General features: G+C 41.1%; 1 protein-coding gene across 4 annotated transcripts in view; it reads right to left on the reverse strand.

Annotated features, from left to right (window-relative positions):
• Positions 1–11,889: 11,889 nt before the first annotated feature.
• The window catches only part of LOC120060091 (protein quaking-A), a 126,690-nt gene continuing 118,082 nt past the window's right edge, over positions 11,890–20,497 (reverse strand). For all 4 annotated transcript variants that reach the window (XM_039009156.1, XM_039009153.1, XM_039009154.1 and 1 more), the window contains exons 7-8: positions 18,657–18,731; positions 11,890–15,734 (exon numbers count right to left, since the gene is read on the reverse strand). In XM_039009156.1, coding sequence (XP_038865084.1) covers positions 15,718–15,734; positions 18,657–18,731 — 92 coding nt within the window. In that variant the 3' untranslated portion in view covers positions 11,890–15,717. The remainder of the gene's footprint in view (positions 15,735–18,656; positions 18,732–20,497) is intronic.

Consider the following 20,497-nt stretch of genomic DNA (forward strand, 5'->3'; position numbering starts at 1 on the left):
CTACACTACTACCACCATAACCTCCCTGTATGTGACTATACTACCACCACCGTAACCTCCCTGTATGTGACTATACTACCACCACCGTAACCTCCCTGTATGTGACTATACTACCACCACCATAACCTCCCTGTATGTGACTATACTACCACCATAACCTCCCTGTATGTGACTATACTACCACCATAACCTCCCTGTATGTGACTATACTGCCACCATAACCTCCCTGTATGTGACTATACTAGCACCATAACCTCCCTGTATGTGACTATACTACTACCACCATAACCTCCCTGTATGTGACTATACTACTACCACCATAACCTCCCTGTATGTGACTATACCACCACCATAACCTCCCTGTATGTGACTATACTACCACCACCACAACCTCCCTGTATGTGACTATACTACTACCACCATAACCTCCCTGTATGTGACTATACTAGCACCATAACCTCCCTGTATGTGACTATACTACTACCACCATAACCTCCCTGTATGTGACTATACCACCACCATAACCTCCCTGTATGTGACTATACCACCACCATAACCTCCCTGTATGTGACTATACTGCCACCACCATAACCTCCTTGTATGTGACTATACTACTACCACCATAACCTCCCTGTATGTGACTATACTGCCACCACCATAACCTCCTTGTATGTGACTATACTACTACCACCATAACCTCCCTGTATGTGACTATACTACTACCACCATAACCTCCTTGTATGTGACTATACTACTACCACCATAACCTCCCTGTATGTGACTATACTAGCACCATAACCTCCCTGTATGTGACTATACTAGCACCATAACCTCCCTGTATGTGACTATACTACTACCACCATAACCTCCCTGTATGTGACTATACCACCACCATAACCTCCCTGTATGTGACTATACCACCACCATAACCTCCCTGTATGTGACTATACTACTACCACCATAACCTCCCTGTATGTGACTATACTACTACCACCATAACCTCCCTGTATGTGACTATACTACTACCACCATAACCTCCCTGTATGTGACTATACTACTACCATAACCTCCCTGTATGTGACTATACTACTACCACCATAACCTCCCTGTATGTGACTATACTACTACCACCATAACCTCCCTGTATGTGACTATACTACCACCATAACCTACCTGTATGTGACTATACTACCACCATAACCTCCCTGTATGTGACTATACTACCACCATAACCTCCCTGTATGTGACTATACTGCCACCACCATAACCTCCCTGTATGTGACTACACTACTACCACCATAACCTCCCTGTATGTGACTATACTACTACCACCATAACCTCCCTGTATGTGACTATACCACCACCATAACCTCCTTGTATGTGACTATACTACCACCTCTTCCAAAATGCACAATATTTTATGGTCAAAAGTTAAGCTACACTGAACAAAAATGTAAACGTAACATGTAACAATTTCAAAGATTTGAGTTACAGTTCATATAAGGAAATATGTCAATCGACAAATTCATTAAGCTGCAATCTGTGGATTTCACATGACTGGGAATACAGATATGCATCCATTGGTCACATATACCTTTAAAAACATGGTGGGGGCATGGATCAGAAATCCAGTCAGTATCTGGTGTGACCATCATTTGCCTCATGCAGCGCGAAACATCTCCTTCGTATAGAGTTGATCAGCCTGTTGATTGTGGCCTGTTGAATGTTGTCCCACTCCTGTTCAATGGCTTTGTTGCTGGATATTGGCGGAAACTGGAACATGCTGTCGTACACGTTGATCCAGAGCATCCCAAACATGCTCAATGGGTGACATGTCTGGTGAGTAAAACTTGAGACACCTGTGGCATTGTGTTGTGATATAACTGCACATTTTTAGAGTGGCCTGTTATTGTCTCTAGCACAAGGTGCACCTGTGTAATGATCATGCCGTTTAATCAGCTTCTTGATGTGCCACACCTATCAGGTGAATGGATTATCTTGGCAAAGGGGAAATGTGCACTAACAGGGATGTAAACAAATTTGTGCACAACATTTTGAGAGAAATAAGCTTTTTGTGCATTTGGAACATTTCTGGGATCTTTCATTTCAGCTCATGAAACATGAGACCAACACTTTACACGCGTTTATATTTTTGTATATATTCTGAAGAGTGTCTATGTCCGAAATCTGTCATGCCTACTACTTACTAAACTACATACTGTGTACTAACTATACTTCATACTATATATTACGTACTGTTTAGTATACACTGAGTGTACAAAACATTAAGAACACCTGCTCTTTCCATGACCTAGACTGACCATGTGAATCCAGGTGGAAGCTATGAACCCCTATTGATGTCACTCATTAAATCCACTTCAATCAGTGTAGATGAAGGGGAGGAGACGGGTTTAAGAAGGATTTTAAATCCTTGAGAAAATTGAGACATGGATTGTGTATGTGTGCCATTCAGAGGGTGAATGGGCAAGACAAAATATTTAAGTGATTTTGAACAGGGTATGATAGTAGGTGCCAGGCACACCGGTTTGTGTCACGAACTGCAATGCTGCTGGGTTTTTCACGCTTCACAGTTTCCCGTGTGTATCAAGAATGGTCCACCACCAAACGGTCATCCAGCCAACTTGACAACTGCAGGAAGCATTAGAGTCAACATGGGCCAGCATCCCTGTGGAACGCTTTCGACACCTTGTAGAGTCCATAAGTCCAGAACAGACTATGGGAAGCACACAGTACTACATAGAGCCATGACTACATGGAACTCTATTCCACATCAAGTAACTGATACAAGCAGTAAAATTAGATTTAAAAAACAGATAAAAAACACTTTATGGAACAGCTGGGACTGTGAAGCAAAACAAACATTGGCACAGACAGATAACATACACACTATACATACACATGGATTTAGTACTGTAGATATGTGGTAGTGGTGGAGTAGGGGCCTGAGGGCACACAGTGTGTTGTGAAATCTGTGAATGTATTGCAATGTTTTAAAATCGTATAAACTGCCTTTATTTTGCTGGACCCCAGGAAGAGTAGCTGCTGCTTTGGCAGGAACTAATGGGGATCCATAATAAATACAAATACACAGACAAATTGAGGCTGTTCTGAGGGAGCAAATTAATATTAGGAAGGTTGTTCCTACTGTTCTGTATACTCGGTGTAAATCAATATATTACCATCCTGACAATGCATCATTTGCTACAGCCCATCTTCTTATTCTAATTATCAGGTATTGTTTACCCCTTATTTTACCAGGTAAGTTGTCTGAAAACACATTCTCATTTACAGCAAAGACCTGGGGAATAGTTACAGGGGAATCAATGAAGCTGGGAATGATTATGTGGCCATGATGGTATGAAGGCCAGACTGGGAATTTAGCCAGGACACTGGGGTTAACTCTTACAGTAAATGTAATGGGATCTTTAGTGACCAGAGAGTCAGGACAACCGTTTATCATCCCATCCAAAAAGACAGCACCCTACACAGGACAATGTCCCCAATCACTGCCCTGGGGCATTAAGATATTTTTTTTAGACCAGAGGAAATAGTGCCTCCTACTGGCCCTCCAGCAGCATCTGGTCTCCCATCCAGGGATCCACAAAGACCAACCCTGCTTAACTTCAGAGGCAAGCCAGCAGTGGCATGCAGGGTGGTATGCTGCTCTCTTCATCAATAGTGCAGCGAATTCTACTAATTCTACTACATGAAAAGTTGAAACCAGTATGACATCCTGGCATTTAAAGCATACAACATTTCACACACAATAAAATGGTATAATCAGCCTATTATTTAGAACGCAAGAATGGGTAGCCTGGGAAGCTGCTAGTGGGCCATATGCATCTCCACTATTGTCTAGGCTTAATGTGCCCAGCCGCTAATACACTTGTGTCCCCCCGGCAATCAGTTCGTACTTAAAACAATCTTCATTCAGGATGGAAAGGCTTCGATTTCCTCCTGAACTCGATTTAATGGCGAGAAGGCAGAAAAAAAGTGTGGGCACATTAAGCCCAGATGAGATCCATAGCGCCCACTAGAGGCTGCCCAGGCTAAAGTATTGGTATTCGGACATGGCCGGTATCATTCGAGACATGCCCTAACTTGTTCTGTCTAGCCTATCTTATGGCCTCGTCAAGCTGAAAAGCGATGGGATGGGTTGTTTCTGTCTGTTATTGGGTGTTAGCCACATTAGTGTCTGATTTTTCCTCCGTGTTGTCGTCATTTGTCTCTCTGTTGACTGCAGCCATGACTCAGGGGGAGGGACCCCGCCGTGCCACGCCCAGATTTAGCAAGGGATGTAAATCTGACAGAAAAGATGAATCGGAGACAAAAGCGTGGCCTTCTTAATGTTTACACCCGCAGCACTGAGATTAATTACACCCAAAGAGAAAGTACACATCCAGGGACAATGTAGTCGTTTGTCTTCTCCCGTGAGGGAGGGGGGGGGGGGGTGACAGTGTTCGATTGTGGGAAAAACAGATTACCGTCACACTTTCTTCGCCATTACACCCCACCTCATCCTAGGCAAGTCAGTTAAAAACAAATCCTTACCTACAATGACAACCTAGGAACAGTGGGTTAACTGTCTTGTTCAGGGGCAGAACAACAGATTTTTACCTTGTCAGCTCGGGGATTCGATCTAGCAACCTTTCAGTTACTGGCTCAACGCTCTAACCACTAGGCTACCTGCCGCCCCATTCACCTGAATGTGGGTTGCTCAATCTTGGTGAGAAATTTTGTGAGTAAATATTACTTTAGAAGTGAAATTGGTATCAACTTCACAACAAATACATACTTGCATGTGTGATTTTGTTGATCTATATGACAATGAATGTTCACGGTAATGATCATATTCCATGTGGAAACACACTACCTACCTTTGGACTGCTGTGGAGGTGAAAGAAGAGAGGAGTGAGAGAAGGGACAGAGTACACGGAGACAGGTGTATTAAATTGGGTCAGCTTTTTCATTTCCTCTCTTTCTCACACAGAGATCAGCCATTCAGCTACTGTGTAGACAAGCAGTATAAAGGTCAGGCGACTACCAGCTACACCAGGGTTTCCTCAACTTGGTCCTGGGTGCACTTCTTGATTTTTTTTTGGGCTGAAGCACTACACAGTCGATTCAAATAAACAAAGCTTAATGAGTTGGTTATTTGAATCAGCTGTGTAGTGTTAAGGGCAAAACCAAAATGTGCACCAAACCCAAAACCCAGTAAGTCGGTGCTGTTTTACTGCAAAACTGTAAAATATAAATATGTATGAAATGTTACAAATAGCATCAAACGTATGATGTGTCATTCAGAAATAGTGAGTTCGGACAGTTAAAGTTGATGAAAATCGTGATCTTATCTGAAAAATGACAATGGCCTTTGTCTACTTTAACCATCACTGTGGTACTTTTTGGGACAAAAGCATGGGATTGATAAGAGAGGTCGACTACCATAGCTAGATGATATCACATTATACAAAAGTTATGCTACAAGCCTACACGATACTGTGTGAATATGAAACTCAAATGGATTTAGCCTGTTTTCTCAGTAACATGGAGCTTAATCCTAACTGGACTTAAAACCCAATACTGTTTATTCTGAAAACGCACACACACGCACACACACATAGAAACACACACACACACACACACACACACACACACACACACAGAAACAGCTGCACTCCTTATGAATGCCCCACATTCATTCCAGGAACATCGGTCACTCATAATGCAAAGCTTCCACTCGACCCCCTCCCTCTGATTGTACTCCCAGCTGGCCCCCACAACAACTGCTTCTTTGCTGAATCTTACCTGCAACCAACCACTCCTCCTCTCCATCTCCCCCTCCTGCAAGACACATACATGTAAATGTCACTTCCACAAGCCCTCAGACAACCCCCCACAATCCTATTCAACAGCTGCTTCTCCATCAAGTTCTACACACAGAGAGAGCAGAGAGATCATACTTAACTTCCCATCGTCCATTTGTCCAATTGAGTGGCCTCTAAAGAACTGTTTTGTCGTTGCAATAATACTAGGCTGCTAACAACATGACAAGCAGGAGCGCTGCTAGCACATAGTAATGAGTAAATCAGCAGTCCCATTGAGACATACACCAACTCTAATATGTCAACGAACTGAACTGGCTCACTGTTCAATCAAGTGGCGCTCCACACAAAGATGCGTTAATTATCCGTAGAGCAGACGAGGCTGGTGGGAGGAGCAGTAGGAGGACGGGCTCGTTGTAATGGAATAGATGGAACGGAGTGAAACATGTGGCTTCCAAATGTCTGATACCGTTCCATTTTTAGTCCATTCCAGACATTATAATGAGCCCGTCCTCCAACAGCAGCTTCCTCTACCGTAGAGAACCAGGGAGTTAGAAATTAACGTCCTGAACTCCAAAGGCTTGCGACGCTTCTAGTCCGTTTCTGATCCACAACGTCTATCAGTAGCAAGTGGTATTCATGGGATGCGACGCTTCTAGTCCGTGGTCTTGGCAAGAGCCATCGATGTCTGTGCTGATGAACGTATGTATTGATGATCAAACCCCTCCTCCTGGTGTGGCAACCGCCATGCTCTACCCACTGAGCCACAGAAGTCCATGGAATATACAACCTATTAAAATATGTATTATTGGAAATGCCGTTGTGTTGTACTTGCTTACTCAAATCACATTTTTATTGGTCACATACACATGGTTAGCAGATGTTAATGTGAGTGTAGTGAAATGCTTGTTCTTCTAGTTCCGACAGTGCAGTAATATTAATAATAGTAATTTCTACTTGCTTACTACTACTGGAAGATCGGATCAGGATTATAAGTATACATTTGAAGTCGGAAGTTTACATACACTTAGGTTGGAGTCATTAAAACACGTTTTTTTAACCACTCCATAAATTTCTTGTTAACAAACTATAGTTTTGGCAAGTCGGTTAGGACATCTACTTTGTGCATGACACAAGTAATTTTTCCAACAATTGTTTACAGACAGATTATTTCACTGTATCACAATTCCAGTGGGTCAGAAGTTTACATACTGTGCCTTTAAACAGCTTGGAAAATCCCAGAAAATTATGTCATGGCTTTCGAAGCTTCTGATAGGCTAATTGACATAATTTGAGCCAATTGGAGGTGTACCTGTGGATGTATTTCAAGGCCTACCTTCAAACCCAGTGCCTCTTTGCTTGACATCATGGGAAAATAAAAAGAAATCAGCCAAGACCTCAGAAAATAAATGTAGACCACAAGTCTGGTTCATCCGTGGGAGCAATTTCCAAACGCCTGAAGGTACCACGTTCATCTGTACTAACAATAGTACGCAAGTATAAACACCATGGGAGGACGCAGCCGTGATACCGCTCAGGAAGGAGACGCGTTCTGTCTCCTAGAGATGAACGTACTTTGGTGCGAAAAGTGCAAATCAATCCCAGAACAACAGCAAAGGACCGTGTGAAGATGCTGGAGGAAACAGGTACAAAAGTATCTATATCCACAGTAAAACGAGTCCTATATCGACATAACCTGAAAGGCCGCTCAGCAAGGAAGAAGCCACTGCTCCAAAACCTCCATAAAAAAGACAGACTAAGGTTTGCAACTGCACATGGGGACAAAGATTGTACCTTTTTGAGAAATGTCCTCTGGTCTGATGAAACAAAAATAGAACAGTTTGGCAATGAATACCATTGTTATGTTTGGAGGAAAAAGAGGGAGGTTTGCAAGCCTCATGTTGTGGGGGTGCTTTGCTGCAGGAGGGACTGGTGCACTTCACAAAATAGATGTCATCAAGAGGGAAAATTATGTGGATATATTGAAGCAACATCTCAAGACATCAGTCAGGAAGTTAAAGCTTGGTCGCAAATGGGTCTTCGAAATGGACAATGACCCCAAGCATACTTCCAAAGTTGTGGCAAAATGGCTTAAGGACAACAAAGTCAAGGTATTGGAGTGGTCATCACAAAGCCCTGACCTGAATCCTATAGAAAATGTGTGGGCAGAACTGAAAAAGTGTGTGTGAGCAAGGAGGCCTACAAGCCTACTGACACAAACCTGACTCAGTTACACCAGCTCTGTCAGGAGGAATGGGCCAACATTCACCCAACTTATTGTGGGAAGCTTGTGAAAGGCTACCCGAAACATTTGACCCAAGTTAAACAATTTAAAGGCAATGCTACCAAATACAAATTGAGTGTATGTAAACTTCTGACCCACTGGGAATGTGATGAAATAAAATCTGAAATACTTCATTCTCTCTACTATTATTCTGACATTTCATATTCTTAAAATAAAGTGGTGATCCTAACTGACCTAAGGCAAGGCATTTTTACTAGGATATAAACGTCAGGAATTGTGAAAAACTGAGTTTAAATGTATTTGGCTAAGGTGTATGTAAACTTCCCACTTCAGCTGTACATGTCTTCTGTCAAGTCTTCCGGGGGGGAAAAAGCCATTCAACAGTCGCACCATACAATACCTTGAGGCAAAAGTCACCTCAAATGACAAAAGCACCCCGGTCGGGAAGGATTCTTGATTGTTTTGACCTTAAAATGCCAGCTATGGAAAGGAGACTTAAGTTCTGATCCTTTTATACATGTATGTAAACATCCATTTCCAGACACCATCTTGCACTTTGATGTAATTTCCTGTGTTCCTTTGTGCTAAACGTACCTTGAAACGCTGGCATCCTAGGTTTCCAAATAGGTGACATCAGCAGAGCAGAGAGACGCCAGATGAAGCCAAGTAGAGCAGTCAACAGGCCACTTGTAAATGTGGTTCTTTATTGTACACATGACATTTTCCTTTTTTGGTTTGAGCAACATAATTGACAATACAACGTTTTATATCCTCCTCAGAATCCTATTCTAGTCCTCTATAAAACAAAACACACAACTACATCACATACAACTCCACAACAATTCTGAGATGTAGTGCACCCCTACATGCATCAGGAACTTCTATAGCAGATCACTGAGAAACGTTTTTAATGATTTTTTCAACACACATCGGTGACAAACAAAAAATAAACGTAAAAAAATCCAATGGGGCTTCAATCGTTATTCCAAGTTTTGGTATCATTACCCTTTAACCCTGAGTGCTACGTCATTGAGACCACGTTAATGGGTTAACCTGCTGTCATAATTTGACTTACGTTTGAGGAATGTTTTCAGAAATATACTCGTTGGTAAGGTAGGTGTAACACAGTCCAGGACTACCACAAGACATTCATTCAAACCACATAGGACTGCTTCCCTACACAGCTATTATATGCATATGTGGTCCAATTACATGCGAGAAATGGAAGGCCTGAGGAGATTTTTTTTAAACCAAAATATTTTTTACAAATATTCCAGTTCAGCAAAAAGAAAACGATCAATCCACAGTGTGCAGGAATAGCTAAGGAATTTCATTTTTAGTGCTCAACAAAAAGGCAAGTGAGAGATACTAGTAATTGGCACAATATATACATTTTTCAAATCTCTCACAAAAAGGCACTTATTCTTTCCAGATGCAAGGCAGGGTTTGTAATGCATTGCACACCACACAAATAACTTGCCACTTCATATTCTTGTCATCAGCTCAACTCGGGAAACGAGCCAACAGAAAAACAAAGGCAACACTTACACTTCAGACAGCATAAAGACACCCATTGCTAAAAGGCGGATTCCAGTTATGGCAATTTTTGGGGGGCAGAGGATTGTTTTTTTGTTTGTTTTACAATTAACTGCATAAATATATAAGAAAGGTTAGAAGACCCAACAAGTATTACTTAAACATAGCTCCAGATGGAAATATGCCAAAGTTTGGATTGACAAACTCCCATTGATATCTATTTTTTTCTTTATTGCTTGTCTAAAGTCAAGTGTTACAGAAACGCACCCATGATCATCAGATCGGGAAGACTTGTTAATTTCAGACAGCGGAGAAAGTCTAAATGTTATGCGTTTACTCGCTTGTTTGTGGAAACTAAGGAATTAGATTGTTAAAGCCGAAGTTGTTTGTGCAGAGATACTTTGAAATTGTGGAGGCAAACACCCAGTGGGTTAAAGTATAATCATAAAAAAAAGAGAGATTAATAACAGCTCATCTTGGCTCATGTGTCAGTCTGAACACCTCAAATTAGTGAAGAAAAGAAGCACAGAGAGGAAAGAAGTGAAACAGAACAGAGACATTAGCAGGCGCTGGCTGTGAATCGAGTCGGATTACAAAACCACTAATAGAAGCTAATATGTTCATTCTAATTTGATCCCAAAGTTTTTGTTGGATTGTCAACACTACCGTTTAGACTCTTGCGAAACGGGTTAAGGCAGTAGAATACTACGTCAGCACTACAAGTACTCCCTTCTAGTGTAGCCTTTAGGTCATTGTCTGATCTACTCCAAGTCTACACTTCACACCTCAATATGAAACTGACCAACAATGGTTAAAAAAGGCACAGATGATCTAATAGAACCGACCAATTGGTTCACCCTGTAGATAAATGGCTGGTGCTTTAGTGAAACGGCCCTGTGAAAGCATTACAATAACCTGTAGAATTACTTAAGAGTAAATAATAGTAGTACTTTGTAGCAACGGATAGCATTTTCAGGTATAAGGGCTCCAGTTGTGTCTAACATCAGACAGTCCACTTCCCAACAGCACGCGGCACATTGCAGGACCAGTTCATTTAGAATGTGTTGTAATAACGGTGTATGGAGTCATAGCAATATGTACATTAGTATCTTCTGCGCTACAGTAATCTCTCTCTCTCAGACCCGGGAGGACACATTGGTGTTGAATCAGATGACGTACTCCTACACGAGGCAGATTGCCTTGAGATACTGTATGATGAGCAGCATATTAGCTTTCAGTTGTACATTTGTGTCGGACCCTGGTGTTTCACCTGCCACCCTACACTTCCTGTTACAGCTACAGAGAGCAGCCCCCTGGTTCTCCTACAGAGAGCAGCTCCCTGGTTCTCCTACAGAGAGAAGCTCCCTGGTTCTCCTACAGAGAGCAGCTCCCTGGTTCTCCTACAGAGAGAAGCTCCCTGGTTCTCCTACACTTCCAGTTACAGCTACAGAGAGCAGCTCCCTGGTTCTCCTACAGAGAGCAGCTCCCTGGTTCTCCTACAGAGAGAAGCTCCCTGGTTCTCCTACACTTCCAGTTACAGCTACAGAGAGCAGCTCCCTGGTTCTCCTACAGAGAGCAGCTCCCTGGTTCTCCTACAGAGAGAAGCTCCCTGGTTCTCCTACAGAGAGAAGCTCCCTGGTTCTCCTACACTTCCAGTTACAGCTACAGAGAGCAGCTCCCTGGTTCTCCTACACTTCCAGTTACAGCTACAGAGAGCAGCTCCCTGGTTCTCCTACAGAGAGAAGCTCCCTGGTTCTCCTACACTTCCAGTTACAGAGAGCAGCTACATGGTTCTCCTACAGAGAGCAGCTCCCTGGTTCTCCTACAGAGAGAAGCTCCCTGGTTCTCCTACACTTCCAGTTACAGCGAGCAGCTACCTGGTTCTCCTACAAAGAGCAAAACCACAAGAGAGTGGTGATAAACAGAAAGGAGGGACGAGACAGCAGCGGTGCTGGAATTGGGATTCTGTAGAGTGTTTAGAAGAATCTTTTCAGCAACACAGGTGAAAGTGTGTGTGAGGGACGGATCAGCTCGTGCACAGGTTCCAGTTAGACTGTGTGTGTGTGTGTGTGTGTGTGTGTGTGTGTGTGTGTGTGTGTGTGTGTGTGTGTGTGTGTGTGTTGCTGAGTGCACACATATGCGTGTGTGTACAGGCATGTCAGTGTAAGTGTTTGGTGGTCAGACACCAGTTTTAATTGTGTTAGTCCGTGAACCAGACCAAGGTCGTACATCCATTAAACTTGTTAAAAACAAGACCAAAAAAAATATCAGCAAGTTAGTAAAATTCTTACTAAGAATGTTTTATTAAAATAAATGCCAAGGGGTTAATAAGAAATATAACAGCACACACCATGGAAACTAAAAAGCAAGCATGTAAAAATACTTATGACAAGAAACTAAAAGTCGCTAATGAGTTAAACAAGCTAGGAGTTGGCAAGAAAACTAAATCTAACTCTAGGAAAGGAAACACTCCTAATGAGGGACAGATTTCAAGAAAGGGGTGGGGGTTCAAAAACAAGTTGCAGTGGGCTTCATCAACAACAACAAAAAAAGTCAGAAAAAGGATTTTATAATATACATATAAAATGAGATTAGAAAAATACATTATAAACCTTTAACAATGGCTGTAAATTACATTATCATACATCGTACTAGGCAGGCCAGAGAATACGGTAGCTTTCACCATATACCTGATGAACTAAACCAACCTTTGCAATGTTACAACACGCTGTGCCATTGTATGAGGGAATATTTCTTAATACTGTCAAAATGCTTGTCATATCTTGCTCCATTTTTATTTATTTAATTTTTTAAATTAAGAATAATTCATAAACACTGAAAACAAATGGACCTTTTCTGTGTAAAGCATGTATGAGAAAAATAAATAGTATCAGACAGCCAGGGAAGGTAAAATACTTTATAATTCATGTCTCAATTGATTTTTTATAGTATTTTTTTTCTTTGATTAGATATACCCCTTTTGTTTCAAAAAGTGCAAACTGCTTGGCTGTGAAGTTGTGTGAGATGACCTAAGGACAAAACGTTTGTTTTCACCTTTAATTTATGCACTTTCTTGCACTATGATTTTTGGGGCATGATATTCTAATAACCATCTATATTTCGCATTCAAGCCTCAGTTTTGGATGTAATCGTTTGTTCTACCATGTGTGGGTTTTCACCTCTTCCAGTATTCACACCTGGAAACAACACTACTCAGTAGTAAGGACCTTAAGAGTGCAGACGGCCTCATCATTTTAGCTGTAGGGAGGCAAGGAGTTTTTCTAGTCTCTGCTATATCGTCCAGCTGTATGTCGATCACTTCCAGAATGGCTACATATTGACTAACATAGAAATCAATACATGTCATCCAGCTCCCCCCTCCCAATCTGAAGAGCTCCGAACTGCATCTGGGAAAACCCTCTCGGGTCTTTAGGTCGATTATAAAACGGGTTGGCTACATTCCCCAACTGTAGTGAGAAAGCATTGTTAGAGTGGATGTTTTCAGTTTGCAGATTTTGAAACAGAGGTATACATGCAAACAGCTTTTCCCCGCTTAATCTCATTTTATATTCAATTTATTCATAAATGTTCCTAATGTCCTGGCAGACTTCTGCATTGCTATTGGCAGTTTGTTCTTTGTAGAATAATCACAGTTACCAGAAAACAAGACAAGGATAACACGTTAAATCAAAACGCAGAGAAATAAGAAATGAAACGTGTTCCGATGGCAGAGAAAAGGGCCAAAGATTAAAAAAATAAAACAAAAAAACTGAACTTATACTTGGGAAGACGAACCATGGCACATATTTTAGCTGGTCATACGACTGCTATTCTTTTTGCATAGAATAACTTCAGTAGCTCAGCAATAATGACGGAGCTACCCTGCTCAACTCTTCAGAGCGCATACAGAAGCCGTTCCTCTCTGCAGTTTCCTAGTTGTTGCTGGATATTACGGAACAGAATGTTAACACTTGGAAAAAGAAACAACCGTCGATAAGGCACTTCTTCTAACTTAAAAACAAAAAAATATTCTGTGTCTCGCTCAACCCCTCTTCGTAACACTTACATCCTTGCAATGTTCCTAGGTATGACTATTTTGGTCTTTATTTTTTATTTTCCAAGCCAATAATATCCAAAGTAACACAGCATTTTCGCCACGTCCTTTTTCTGCATACTATTTTTTTTAAACTTTTTTTTTCATATTTTGTAACTGCAAGTATAAAAAGCTAAAATTGCCAAAAATATATATGTTTTCTTCTCCAGCACCCTGTAAGAGTATTTCATTTTGTTCTCCATCTTTAATATGTAATGACAGGTATCTCTCTCTCTCTGTGTGTGTGTGTGTATGTATATATATAACAGGTACGTATAAAGCAATTTGAACAGGCAGGCATGGCTTTCACATCCTATTTTTGTTCTTGAGAAAGAGTTAAAGAAACGGTCAGGGCTCAGGAGCTGGACTATACCTTCATGGAGACACATTGTGGATGTGCTAATTGGGGGACTTCAAACTGGTATGGTGAGGGTTAAAAATAAATACATTTCCCCTGAAAGTCATTTAAATTCAAACAGGCATATTTGCATGAGGGCGGGTATCCTGTCCCCCAGGATGACTTGATTGGTATCAAATTGGAAAGAGATTAAAAGAAAACTACAAAAACACACGAGCATAGAGAATTGGCCAAATGCTGAAACGCAAAATGAGAATGCATTTTTTTGCCAGGGGTGTAGATACAACCAAAAACAAAAAGGCTAAATCAAAAAAAGAGAAAATGAAATATATACAAAACTTCACTATCAGGATCCCCCCCTCCACCAGTAGCCATCTTTATTGTTAATCACCTTTGTCTCTTCATGGGAAACTAGAGCTTTACTTACACAAGCATGAAATCACACCCTTTCAAACGCTAAAATGACGGAGAGACCTCTGCGGTTAGATACATATTTATGTAGATATAATTCAACTGGAAACCCTTTGGCTAAATATGCACACAATACTTTTTTTTGTCTTTTCGATCACAGCTCGCATCATTTCTCTGAATACATCAGACACGGTATACTTGGACACAGTGTGGAGGAGCATAGTTCAGTAGCTAGTTGACTATATATCCACTGTGCCCTCAACTCATCCTACTTTCATTATAGTAATAGAAACACCGCTTCTCATCCTGATTCTTCCCTATATCACCCTGCCCCAGCACCCCACCTAGCTTCCGCTAACTGCCCATGATAGGCCTGCCACTTCAAAAGCTACCTTTTAAGTTCTTACAACCTGCTTTGTCTGGCTAGTCCTTCACAAAAAGAGCTCATTAGAATGAATTAACGAGAAAACAGAAAAATCAAGTAAAACCAAAGAAAAACATAACATAAAAACGAATTATAAGCTCCATTTGCAGTCAATTTAGCCATGCTTTTAACAGACAGCCGTGGAGGGCACACCCAGAATGTGTCAGCACATTATCGTCTCAGAGGTTCATAATGCACGATTACATATGAAAATGACAGAGAATCAACAAGTTGGTGTGAGTGTAGTTTCTCTTTCCTTCTATTTCCTTTTCTTTCAAATGACCCACAAGGAAGTGTGGAATGGGGAGGGAAAGAGGGACTGGGGGCATACCGTTTGGGTTCAGTTCCCGTTTACCATTGTTCAGTAATTATTAGTGAGGTCACCGAATCAGAGCAGGTATGGGGCGGTCGACAGGGAGGATGGGATCTTTATTGAGATTATATATATATATATATAATTTTAAATTCAGTGCAGATTCATTAGTAACACACACACACATCCCTCCAGTTTGTGATTCATGAAGAAAAAGAAAGAGAGAGAATGGGAATTCAACTCAATGAACAGAAATCAATCAAATAATAACTTGGGTTTGATGTGTTTCAATGAGTTTATGATGTATACATTTTTTTTTTTTTTTTAAATGTTTTTTTAAAATCAAAAACATGTTAGGGTAACTAAGGGCAGGCGCCTCTTTCTCACTGCGTCCCGAGAGGCTAGCAAAAGGCAATTACCAGTTAACTGATCAGCAGGCAGGCTTGGGGCGGCTCGTCATTGGGTGAAGAGTTCAGAGGTCAGAAGGTCATGTGTTAGTTGCCGGTGGCGGCTAGGTGGTTAGAAACAAAAAACAAACAAAAAGAAAGAAAAAATAGAAAGGATATTAGTGTCAGCAAGAAGAGACTGGAATGACATCATTTTTAACAATAAAATTACTGCAATCTCTTATTCCCACTAATTCCCGCCAAGAGACAAACCCAGCTAGCTAATAGTGTTATAGTCATGAGGTTGTTACATCACGATCTCAACTACTAAGCCCCCAACCTGAATTAAAACATTGTTTTAATCAAAGCGCTACATTGGCCCCAGTACCAGAACTCAAGAGAGGTCGAACAAAGTACAAAAAAATAATTATGGTTTACTTTCTTTGAGGTTGGAATGGAAATTACCAGCAGTGTGATTAGTGGTAAGGAGACTTAAAGTAACTAGCTAGCGTTACGCAATGAATAACAGTAACTAGCTAGCGTTACGCAAGGAATAACAGTAACTAGCTAGCGTTACGCAATGAATAACAGTAACTAGCGTTACGCAAGGAATAACAGTAACTAGCTAGCGTTACGCAATGAATAACAGTAACTAGCGTTACGCAAGGAATAACAGTAACTAGCTAGCGTTACGCAATGAATAACAGTAACTAGCGTTACGCAATGAGTAACAGTAACTAGCGTTACGCAAGGAATAACAGAACTAGCGTTACGCAAGGAATAACAGTAACTAGCTAGCGTTACGCAAGGAATAACAGTAACTAGCTAGCGTTACGCAAGGAATAACAGTAACTAGCTAGCGTTACGCAATGAATAACAGTAACTAGCGTTACGCAATGATTAACAGTAACTAGCTAGCGTTACGCAAGGAATAACAGTAACTAGCTAGCGTTACGCAATGAATAACAGTAACTAGCTAGCGTTACGCAATGAATAACAGTAACTAGCGTTACGCAATGAATAACAGTAACTAGCGTTACGCAATGAATAACAGTAACTAGCGTTGCGCAAGGAATAACAGTAACTAGCGTTACGCAATGAATAACAGTAACTAGCTAGCGTTACGCAATGAGTAACAGTAACTAGCGTGCGTTACGCAAGGAATAATAGTAACTAGCGTTACGCAATGAATAACAGTAACTAGCTAGCGTTACGCAATGAATAACAGTAACTAGCGTTACGCAAGGAATAACAGTAACTAGCTAGCGTTACGCAATGAATAACAGTAACTAGCGTTACGCAAGGAATAACAGTAACTAGCTAGCGTTACGCAATGAATAACAGTAACTAGCGTTACGCAAGGAATAACAGTAACTAGCTAGCGTTACGCAATGAATAACAGTAACTAGCGTTACGCAATGAGTAACAGTAACTAGCGTTACGCAAGGAATAACAGAACTAGCGTTACGCAAGGAATAACAGTAACTAGCTAGCGTTACGCAATGAATAACAGTAACTAGCGTTACGCAAGGAATAACAGTAACTAGCTAGCGTTACGCAATGATTAACAGTAACTAGCGTGCGTTACGTAAGGAATAACAGTAACTAGCTAGCGTTACGCAATGAATAACAGTAACTAGCGTTACGCAATGAATAACAGTAACTAGCGTTACGCAATGATTAACAGTAACTAGCGTGCGTTACGTAAGGAATAACAGTAACTAGCATTACGCAATGAGTAACAGTAACTAGCGTTACGCAATGAATAACAGTAACTAGCTAGCGTTACGCAATGAGTAACAGTAACTAGCGTTACGCAATGAGTAACAGTAACTAGCGTTACGCAATGAATAACAGTAACTAGCGTTACGTAAGGAATAACAGTAACTAGCGTTACGCAATGAATAACAGTAACTAGCGTTACGCAATGAATAACAGTAACTAGCGTTACGCAATGGATAACAGTAACTAGCGTTACGCAAGGAATAACAGTAACTAGTGTTACATAAGGAATAACAGTAACTAGCGTTACGCAAGGAATAACAGTAACTAGCGTTACATAAGGAATAACAGTAACTAGCGTTACGTAAGGAATAACAGTAACTAGCGTTACGCAATGAATAACAGTAACTAGCGTTACGCAATGAATAATAGTAACTAGCGTTACGCAAGGAATAACAGTAACTAGCGTTACGCAATGAATAACAGTAACTAGCGTTACGTAATGAATAACAGTAACTAGCATTACGCAATGAATAACAGTAACTAGCGTTATGCAAGGAATAACAGTAACTAGCGTTATGCAAGGAATAACAGTAACTAGCGTTACGCAATGAATAACAGTAACTAGCGTTACGCAATGAATAACAGTAACTAGCGTTACGTAATGAATAGATTAATTTCCCCCAATTATTTTTCTTTATTATCAGTATATACAGGAACCATAAATACACTTGTTATAAAATGTCAAAATATAAAATGACAGTACCTCATGTACAACTGAAATAACATTTTCCCCATGTATTTTTACATTTTATTTCAATACTTAAACACACTGGAGAGAGAATGTTAACTAGCTCTGATTAGGTATGTCCGTCCTACCAATTTTTTTATATTTTTTTTACAGAAAACAAAAATCAAGACATAAACCAAGTGGAAAAATGATGCCTGGTGGCAACGTGGCTACTGTCTACTTCGTGTTCAGTCGCTTTCGACTCTGTTCCTCATAAGTAAAACAAATGGAATGATGGAAACAAGGCTGATTTATTTTAGGATCTTATTTCACATCAGACGAATGTTAAGAAAACTTAGCTTGAACACGGCGTGTGATACCTGTTCTGTCACCAAGGGTCACAGTTCTTGTAAACCAAAGCAATTAACATCGCTTTTGCCTGAGCATTAAAATATAGTTCTATATTGAGTACTACGTATGTAAACATAATGTGCATAATGTGCAGTATATAAAAACACGAGAAATCCCCAACTAAGGCAAATATAAGGCAATGCAATCAACAGGCAAAGTAAAGCATCCTAGAGACTAAACTAACCTCTGTCTGCGGTCACAATCCTTTGGTAAGGATGGACGCGCGAGTCATGTCGTCTCATTTTAGTAGCCATTGCACCTAGATTGCAACAAGTCCACAAGGTTAGAAACCGTTCACATTAGGAGGGGAAAAACAAGTCTTACACAGTAATACATATTGACATTTACATATACTGCTTATACATTAAATTATAATATACATAAACATGACAGACATGTATGAAAAATGCATAGAAAAAATAACATTTGCTTTAATTTGATATCTACAAATGTATAACTTAGGTAGTAAAATTTCACAGTACTCAGTGTTACATAGAGGATTTGTGGAAACCGGTGGGCAGGGGGACAGGGGACTAAAGCTATCTAGCAAAAAAAGCTCATCTTCCATAGGAGACGGGGGGGATTGAGGAAGAAAAACAATTGGCTGATTTTGAAAGGTGTGAAAATCCAATGCAGCTCAGATCCTAATTGGATAGTGCAAGACACCACCTGGCTCTCTCACATCTCTACATCTCTCAGTATCAATCTGCTCACTGGCAGTAGCATTCATTTCTCTCTGAATATTTGTCACAAATGAAGACAGACATTTCAATTACCCTGGTGTGGTTTCTCCTGATATCATACACGGAAATGGAGTAAAATACTATGTTGGTTGCATAGGAACTGTGACTGTGCATAGAGATAAACAATTAGTCTATGACCCAAAACAAATCCCAGATTGAAAAGTGTTCAAGGTAAATCCTTAATGCAACGAGTTGGACAATCTAAAAGTTTGTCTAAAAGCCTAGCTAGAGCTCAGTGCAGTCAGCGAGACACCATTTCACCACTCAGGGGTCGGAGCTCTTGGGCTTTTATGCGGATATGTCAATATTTCTGATTTAGTGAGCCGGGGAAGGATAGCCTCCCAGATCTCGGGGACAGAGAGATGGCAGAGTGATGCTGGGGTGGTCATATTTCTCTGCTCTTCATTACCCAGAAAGCATTTAAAGAGATTTGTGTCAGAGCCCTTCAATGGCTAAATGGTGGCCGTCCCCACAGAACAGGTCACCGTGACAACCATCTGGGCATCCTGCCAAATGGTACACCAGTAAACTCTCGTCTGCAGTTATCAAGTGAGCACTTCTAAAGGAGACAACTCAGAATGTTGGCCCTAAAATAAGAAGTCTTGGGTAGGTTTCCATGCTGGAATGGAGAGTTGTGGTGGATTAAGCCAGTGACGGTTACATCACATTTGTAACAGCCAAACAGCCCTTACGCTAATATCCATCTATCCTGGCAGGGAAAGGCAGGCAAGCTGCGTGCCGTTTCACAGTGCTGGTTGATGACCAAGCCAGTCCGCCCACATTCCACTCTGCAGCACCAGATCTCCTGAAGTTTCCTCTGAGTCCTGAGCAGGTCTAACAGAGCCCGATGCATGTTGTGTTCCGGTGGCTCTCTGTTGCTGAAGGCGCCGATCAATACGGCAACTAAATAAAAGGCACTAAGCTGCTGTCCAAATGAGAGAGAACATCCAGTAGGTTCTGTACTACAGAACAGCTCCCCCAGGCACCTCTTTCACGGACACACGGGGTCAGCTAACGTGGCACCTGTGTATCAGCCGTCTCATGATGTCAGGATCAACACGTCAGGCATGTCATTAAGGCAGCGACACAGACAGGAAAGGGCCCGCTGTCAAAACTTGACAAGGTATGCAGTGGCATACAGTCATTATTTGGTCAAATTAGAGGGCGACAGCCTCCATAAAATGTGAGATATTATCATCAGTCACGTCTAAATGTTTCTTCGACAGAATATTGCTTTGAGCGTGCACGCCGGCGTGCGTACACACCCGCACCTACGGAATGT

This window comes from Salvelinus namaycush, chromosome 15 (assembly GCF_016432855.1).
Source record: "Salvelinus namaycush isolate Seneca chromosome 15, SaNama_1.0, whole genome shotgun sequence".
Taxonomy (NCBI): Eukaryota; Metazoa; Chordata; class Actinopteri; order Salmoniformes; family Salmonidae; genus Salvelinus; species Salvelinus namaycush.